The sequence below is a fragment of the Gallus gallus genome, chromosome 1, assembly GCF_016699485.2.
Source record: "Gallus gallus isolate bGalGal1 chromosome 1, bGalGal1.mat.broiler.GRCg7b, whole genome shotgun sequence".
Classification (NCBI taxonomy): Eukaryota; Metazoa; Chordata; class Aves; order Galliformes; family Phasianidae; genus Gallus; species Gallus gallus.
Window position 1 is genome coordinate 91,768,975 of NC_052532.1, and position 8,943 is coordinate 91,777,917.

Genomic DNA, 8,943 nt, shown 5'->3' on the forward strand with positions numbered 1-8,943 from the left:
TACAGTTTTTCCACTACCTGGCCAACACCTGGAGGGAGTAAATGGGCTCAATTACAGTAAGATTTTACCATTTATTTGCAGTTTTGCTGATGTAAATAAGAACATAAGTTGAAAAGGGGAACTGGTGGCTAGCAATACTGTTCTGAATTTGTTATGCAAGGATCCTGGACGCCCCTAGACTCATTGCATTGCAACAGAGAGAATCCTTCTCCTTTCTGAGATCTAGCTGAGGAAGTGAAAGAGGCTTGGACATTTACTTCAGATAACATTGCTTCAGAGCAAGCAAAAGGAGTTGAAGACTACTTTCTTCACCCTACAGATTCACCCAACAGCCATCCAAGAAGAAGGGGGCCAGTACAAGCCCCCTTCATTCAGTGCAGTATGCAAGGCAGTCTGTAATGTTGGCGTGTATTGCCCACAGCGAAGAGTACTCAGCCTAATAAATCCTGCTCCCTGCAGCACACAGAGCCAACACTACTCGTGTCAACAAATGCTGCTCAGCGATGAACGCCCACTGGACGCAGCCCAAATCCCCCAAGAGGGCTATGAGCAGGTGTACTCGCCGGCCTCTGCGAGCACTGTGAGCAGGGCTGGGCAGCAGCACCCCATGGTGGCTGCTCACAGGGAGGGCTGCAGGACACTGCAGGGCTGCAGTGGGAGAGGAAGCAGAGGAAAAGCTTGCATGTGCAGTGATACTGTCTGGGGAACACCTCCGGTAATGTACACTCTTCTGCTGAAGAACAGATAACCACATTTGGCAAATACATTGTGCTAATAAATGTAAACTCTGTAACATATAAGCTTCCAACAAACAAACAAAAAAACCCCACCTCCTTCCATCATCTTCATTATCTCCTTTCCTTTCTATCCTTTTTCACTTCTGTGACATCCCTTCTTTCCTGTACTGACTCCACCAACCACCTCCCATTTGCTCCCTATGACGCTGTTCTGTTCCCCAGCAAAATCAGCCAGGCACCCATCCTCAACCCCCCACCCTCCCCTGCCACTTGTCCATTTATCTGCAGAGGGGGAAAGATGAACCCTTCCCTCTGGTTCTCAGAAGGCAGAACTGCTGTGAAAAAGAAGAGTGCTTGCATGCATACACGTTGGTGGAAAAAGAGGAAGCAATATCTATACTTCAGCAAGCAAAATCTCTAACAAAAAGAGCTTGTTGCAGTATGTGTTCCTCATCTTAAATCCTAAACTAAACAGATTAGGAACTCTAGATCATTTTGGTCCCTCTTTTCCACACTATTTTCACTTCTGCAGAACAGTTGCAGTCTTTTTCAACACATTTCACTCCCGGCCCTCCTCCAAATGTGGCCCACACTCCTATCTACATAAAAGCATCCCTTCCCACAATCCTATCTAGCATCCTTTCAAGCAGCCTTCTTTTCTCTCACACTAACTTCTCTTCTTGTCGTGTTTTCTCTTCAGCGCTTTGCCCTGGGATAGAACTTGCTCCAAATAAGAGGCATGTGCTACAACAGAGCAGGTTTCTCCCGAGCATTGCCAGGAGAGGGCAGCAGTGGAAAGCTTTGTGTTTCAGCGTTTCTCCTTCCCCAGAGGGATGCCACCGACTGCTCCCTGGAAGTGAGAGGAATACTAAAGGAAAAACAGTTTTATTCTGCCTTTACACAGCTACAGGACAGTGTACAAATGGATCCGCGGTTTATTTTTCTTCAAGTCTTGCCCGAGTTCAGCCCAACGAATGACTCCTGTGGCATACACCGTCACTCCCACAGGCCTTTCGGTTCATTGGCCTGGCAGCCCACAGCCGGATCCCTCTCACGTGCCCACAGCCTCAGCTGGTGCCTGGTTACACACGTGCCGTATGAAGAGGTACTCGGGGACAGATGTCACATGAGAAGCATGCATGGTGAGAAAGAAGCCTTGGTTGCAGCCCTGAAGGGCCTCTTGTAAGCGTGTGACCTGCCCAGCCCTGAAGGGCCTCTTGTAAGCGTGTGACCTGCGCCAGCTGAAGGCTTGGAAACCATTACGGTCTGGACCTGATCATTTATCAGACAAAAAGGACTCCAGAACAGGCACGTGGGACTCATCTTTGTAACGTAACACCATCCATTAGTATGAGTAAAGCTAAAGGAAAACTCTTGGCATATCCAATTCTGGGAGATGGAAAGTCTGCCTGTTTCAATGTGGCTTTTGGGGTTTGGCTAGAAGGGCTTTGGGATGTTGAGGTGATCCTATTGCAAATAGAACTCTTGGAGAAAAGGCTTTTGCAGTCTTCACAGGAGGGCTCACCCTTTCTTTTCCATAAGGCTGTTCTTTGGCAGATGCCATCAGCGCAGAGTATTCTACTCTTGGCACTGTTACCTGGATGATTTTAGCTGTCAGTTCAGCTTTGCATACAGCTGGATCTTGAGCCAGCAACCGACCCATCGAGCTCTGTCAGAGACTTGAATGTGGAAAAGAGCCGAGAAGGCCGGGTGTGGCACGCTTCATGCTTTGTTGCACTCCTGCTCTATTCCTCCATCTGCACCAGGCATGCTGCAAGGTGCTGCAGAACGGCGCTGGAGAATATTTCTCGGACTGGCACGAAATAAATATTTGAAGTAGAGAAACTTGTCATTTTTGCTGCTGATCTCAGCTTATGCTCCCGCAAACCCGGTAACTGTGGCATTCGGTCAGCGTAGGCTTCTCTACGACGCGCTGCCACATAGGCAGTGTAAACACACTCGGTGAGGTTGAAGGGGAGCGAGGCGCCCCTCTGCCCCTCGTGAAATGTGATTGGCAGAGAGCTCCGTCGAGGCCTTTCATTGGCTGCTGGATCACCGTGTCCCCGCCCCCCTTCCCGCTCCTCCCGACGGCGAGCCAGGTCTGTCAGAGTTGTTTACCACCTCCGGCAGCCGACGCGCTCGGCCCCGCCTCCCGTCATCTCCCATTGGCTGAGAGTCGGGCAGGTTGCCTTCGATTGGCGGAGAGCAGAGTGACGCGCCCCACCCCGCGCCGGGTTGTAGTCCGTCGCCGCGGCGCTTGCGATAGACCGTGGCGTCGGTGGCAGCGGCGGTCCGCCATGGTGTTGTTGGCGTTCCTGTGCGCGGCCGCGCTGGCGGCGTTGGCCCGCGGGACCATTCCTCCGCCCGAGGAGGCGGCCCGCATGGCGCGCTTCGTGCTGCACAACTGCGACTGGGGCGCGCTGGCCACGCTCTCCGCGCAGGAAGGGCTGCGCGGCCGCCCCTTCGCCAACATCTTCTCCATCAGCGACGGCGCCCCGGGGCCCGGCGGCGGCAGCGGCGTGCCCTACCTGTACCTGACCGACATGGAGATCTCCGTGCAGGACTTGGAGGTGAGCGGGGGGCCGCGTGTGTCTGCGGCTCGGCTGTCGCTTTGGTGCGTAAAAATAGCTTAACCGTGCGTCTCAGTGGTGCCGATAGCCTGATTTCTCCGGTATGTGAGCTGTTAGCCAGCAGTTTCCTTCGCTGAGTTCCTGACCTGGGTTTATCGGGCTGCTGTACGGCGGTCACGTGGAGGGAGGCAGCGGGTAGCAGATAGTGCTGACTAACGGTGAGTCAGAGCTTCTCCCAGTTGAGCGACTTCCTCAGAAAGCTGAAAACGTGGTGTAACTCTTCCCTCTGTGAGGGTACGCGAACCTCTTACCGTACCGTCTGTGTTTCAGGTCAATTCGAATGCCTCCCTGACCGTGTCTTTGGCACAGACTCCGTACTGCAAGAAGCACAGATATGACCCTCAGAACCCTCTGTGCGCCCACATAATCTTCTGTGGGAGCATTGTGAAGGTAAGCGGTGGGAAGTTCGCGCTGGGTCTGTTTGGGAACTGAAACTTCCACGATGAAAACGTCCGAGTTCGTGCTTCCCTCACGTCTTACACTCATTAGGTTCTGTGGCTCAACCACTTTTGACACGTGCGTGGCCCGAACTTTATTAAAATACATATTAATCCAAGCTGTAAAGCTACAAGCATTAGACATAGAAAAAGGTTTACTGTCTCACCTGGTGCTGTTGCTGCCATAGAAGGAATTTAGAACTGCGTGTGTTATTCGTTGAAGATCTTAGTCCCATTATTAAGTAAAATTGGTGAGGGTGAGGACTCATCATTGGTGTCTTTTATGTGATAGCCTGAATTTATACTTGGTGCTTTCGTGCCTCAGATTACATTACACTCTAGCAATCCTTTAATTGCCTTCATGAGGTTTGTCATCAGTACTGGAACTATTTTAATTCCAGTACCATTTATTCTAAATGCTTTTGTACCGTATCCAGACCTCTTGTTGATTTGATCCTTTAAACGTTTGCACGTTAAGTAGTCACACATTTCAGCTTCCATTCTCTTGTAGACTTTGTTATTTCATGGTGTGTGTGTGTGTGTGTGCTTGAAAATACATCTGAACACTGTTTGGTTTGTGGGTGTCCCTGAATGAGCAGGTACAGAGGAGGTAAAATTACACCTAAAGCATTGCCTTCTCATAATGCAGCAGGAATACTCGTCTGTTTTGTGATTTGTTGCTGTTCCAGATAACACCCGAGGTCACGATGTGTGTTGTTGCTGCTTACTGATTTGAAGAGTCGTATCTAATTTGATAATTTGTATATCATTCCAAATCTATCACTACTAGGATCAGAAACAAAACACTTTCCAGCCTCTTATTCAGTTTTTATTCTTAATTGAACACCATTCCTGCTTAAGTACTAATGCCAAAGACACTTTATATTTTCCCCCTGGTTTTTGTTTGCCCAGTCAGGTTGTACACACTTTAAATCTTGAAGAACATGGAGAAAATATGGAGAAAAAAGAAAAGTCTCCAAAAACATTATTCCAGATTACGTACTGAAAGCTAGAACTCAGACAGTGCTTTAAGAAACAACTTCGCACGAAGATTTCATTCTCTGTAAATGGATAGTTAACATTGCTATTTGTTTTTCTACTAAAAAGTAAAAGCTGACATCTTAATTCATACCAAAAACGTTCAGTTGTCTTTTAATAACCAAAAGCAAAGCTTTGTACCTCATTATTCTACCATTTATTCACACTCTAGTAAGAACTTTAAGTATCCATTGAAGATCCTTTCACAAATGTCTGTGGACTTGGATAGTTTTCATCTCTACAATAAAGTTTTTCTTTGTCCACAGCATAGGGTGTGGTATAAAACCAGTTTATCCAGTTGTCTTTAGACAGATCAGTGTCAGGTTGGTTATAGTCTTTATTATCAGAGCAGAATCAATACGTTTTTCAAAGCTGTCAGCCTGCGTCTTTCCCTAGAGAACAGAAGAAAGGCTTAATCTCATGTCGATAAAATACTTTCTTGCTCTTGCTTACTTTAAAGCACCCTTTTGATTTAGTATTGAAAGCAGCTCCCTTGGAGCGTTTGCCTGTCTCATGTACAGTTGTACACCATCCTGAAGATAAGTAGACTCTGTCACAGTAATGAGCACTTTGGGGCAAAATATGGCTAAATGAAGAAGAGCACTCTGTAGTCAGAAGTGTGTTTTAGATAATATTTGTCTTCCTTGTGACTCTGTCTTAATATTTTGCTGGCTGTTGTTCAGGTGAATGATTCAGAAGCAGCCTTAGCGAAAAAGGCATTATTCACTCGGCACCCTGAGATGGAAAGTTGGCCTAAGGATCATAATTGGTTCTTTGCTAAATTCAACATCACCAATATTTGGGTTCTGGACTATTTTGGTGGACTGAAAATTGTGACACCAGAAGAATATTACAATGTCAAGCCTTAGTAAGTACTTAAGTTTGCACACTCTACTCACTGTATTTGGAAGCTGTAACACTTCTTATTAGCAGCGTGTATTATTCATCTCTGATTTTTTTTTTTTAATATACATTTGCCTTATTTCCTTAAGTAGTCTACTGGATGCAGTATCTCAAATCACAAGATATATTTGTATAGGGGACCCACCTACTTAAAGATAACAAGCATAGTATCTATAACTAACTCTCTATGGATAACTGCACTTCAGCTTAAAAGAGGTCTCTTGGGAGAAGGGCTCCTGCAGAGTAAGCACTGTCACTATCCTGTATTTGGATTAATTGCAAGGCAGGTTAGGTTTTGGTCTAATAGTTAAACATAGACTATTAAGCATTTATGAAGCTCTATCAGTGGGATTGTAGCAATAATACATTGCTCTTGAATCTTTTGTCATGATACTGAAGTATAGTATATGAAATTTATATGTATGTATTTATAGTGTACATATTCTGTATCTGTTGTCAGATACATTTTTAGCACAGTTAACAAACACACATACCATTTCACTCTTACTCTTATTCCTTGTAGGCAGAGGAAGATCCTTGGTGATGCTGATAGTACAAATGGATTACTTTGGATGACTGCTCCATGAAAGATTTTCTGTGTGTAGTAGAGCTGATAATATGCTTATTCACATAAGCACTTCATAATGCAAAAAATTCTTACACCTTGCATTGTTAATAAGCTCATGTAATCCTTCTGAAGCACATGTAAATTCACACTATCTAACACATATTGAATCATGCCTCACTCAAAATCCTTTGTGCGTAAGCCATAACTAGATCTTGTTCAGACAACCATCTTGTTCAGACCTTCCAGGACACAAATCTGGAATGTTACTTCTCTTGATAGTCCACATTTGGAAATGCTGTGTTTACTAGAAAGTAAGGGATTAGTCTGGTTCTAAACTTCCAGTGCCTTAGTTAAGTCATTTCTGTTTGTAGGCACTCTCCAATTCTTTTTATTTTTAATACCACTTCATTTGTCAGTGGTATTAAAAATATCACTTTATCTGACACAGCACTACAGGATGGCTCAGCTGACTGTAGACTGGAAAGCCTTGCTTATATTGCAACATCAGATGATATACTGAGTGCTAAATTTTTTTCTCAATGCCTGTACACTCACAATTTGATATTTTTTTTTTCTGTTTTGCTACCATGATTAGATTTATGGAAATTGTATGTGTACCTCAGGCTCATGATGAGTTCTTGGTAAACCTTTGTCTAGTGGTGGTTATATGCCCTGATTCTTTTAAAGAAGTAATAGTAGTAAAGAAAGTACCCGACTGTGGTATATGAAGAGTAGTGGCTTGTAAATCCAATGAGACCAATACAAAAATAAGTTGTTTACTGACTTGAACTTTGAAGTCTTTGGCTTTGTATTCTGATCAAATGACAATGTAGCAACTTAGCAGCTTTTACTACTTTCAGTAATAGAATTTGGTAGATATTTTGTTTTGGAAGCCTAACACAGCAATTTTAGGTCTGTAGTCTGAGAGTGAGAAAGAAACTAATTCAGTATGCAACAGATGATTCATTAACTGTAGAGAATGAAAAGGGTTAAAAGTTAATTCTTTTTCATAAAATAAGCCCTACACAACTACGGAGAAGAATTGAACATCTTTTTGTATCCTGTCACATCTCCCAAGTGCGAAGTTAACAAATATTCAAAAGTGATTATGAACAATTAATTTGATTTTACCCCAAGCAAATATTACCTGCTCGACATAGTGAAGAATGTGAAAATTTAGAATCCTTAGAGGTAGATCCATATATTAGAATAGTGAAGTTGGTCACTTCCAATTATCTCTACATCGTTATTACATTATTATACTAATGCTCATCTTGTATGGGAAAGATTTATGAAAGCACTTTTGAAGTAAGTTATTAAGTTTTCCTTCTATGTGAAGGGGAAGAAAGTGTGCATTTTACTGTATTAAACACATTGTGTGCTACTATTTGGGATTAAAAAAAAAAAGCCTTAAGATATGGAAACAATTTATGATGAGTAGATAACATTAAATATGATAGTGGAAATATTTTTATATAAGACGTAACAGTTGTGAAAATCCAAATGATTTTATGGCATGGACTGATCCTTTTGATGGGGACACCTGACTGTATTACCTATCACTCCATAACTTCTGTTGTGTGAGACTGATGATGCTGGGCTTTTGGAAAAAATTAAAGTATTTTTTATGAAAAAATGTTGTTGGTTTTATTTATTGCACATTTGAAAGTCTTTATCTTCCTCACACTTTCACATAAGCACACTTACTTCAGGGTTCTTGTTTTGTTGTCACTCCGGAGTCATTTATGCTTGCTGAAGTATACATGGTGAAACCATTCTATTTCCTTTTTTGGTTGAAATAAGCATCTTTATGTTTCACTTTCTTTTTTTTTCTTTTTTCTTTTTTTTTTTTTTTTTTTTTTTGCAAATAATACTGTGAAATAAATCACAAAGCAATAACACTGGAGCTGTCTTTGGCTGAGGCTCCTACTTTTATAAATGACTGTGTCAGTTACCTTTTGTACCAATACTTACTCTCAAATGTTCTGTCTTGTGCGAATATCAATATGTCTAATGTAAAACTCCAGTCACACTATTAAAAGAATCACTTCTGTACTGTACCCTTGATTAAATGGATTCAAGCATTTTTTTTTCCCCCTGGTATTGGTTATATTTCCAGATTTGATAGTCCCATTTGTATAAACTCCCCACTATTTTCTGGTTTTGGATTGGAGGCTTGTTTTCATAGAATCATAGAATGGCCTGGGTTGAAAAGGACCACAGTGATCATGTAGTTTCAACCCCCCTGCTATGTGCAGGGTCGCCAACCAGCAGACCAGGCTGCCCAGAGCCACATCCAGCCTGACCTTGAATGCCTCCAGGGATGGGGCGTCCACAACCTCCTTGGGCAACCTGTTCCAGTGCGTCACCACCCTCTGTGTGGAAAAACTTCTTCCTAATATCTAACCTAAACCTCCCGTGTCTTGGTGTAAAACCATTCCCCCTTGTCCTATCAAGGGGTAATTTTGGTAACAACTAGTTTGAAATAGTTTTGTAATGCTACTGCATTTTATTGGAACAATTTTAGATCATCCAAGCTCCCTTACATTGGGAACTTGAGAGGATCTCAGCCAGGTGTTACTTCTGGGAAGTGACATACAGCAGAATGGTTGATCTAGATGTTCCGAGTT

At 43.2% G+C, this 8,943-nt stretch overlaps 1 protein-coding gene across 1 annotated transcript; it reads left to right on the plus strand.

Annotated features, from left to right (window-relative positions):
- Positions 1-2,959: 2,959 nt before the first annotated feature.
- Positions 2,960-7,949, plus strand: CREG1 (cellular repressor of E1A stimulated genes 1). The gene is given in 4 exon segments (NM_001305064.2): positions 2,960-3,307; positions 3,638-3,757; positions 5,526-5,710; positions 6,269-7,949. Coding segments are annotated over 4 exon segments (579 nt in total). The 5' UTR covers positions 2,960-3,034; the 3' UTR covers positions 6,270-7,949.
- The last annotated feature ends 994 nt before the right edge of the window (positions 7,950-8,943 follow it).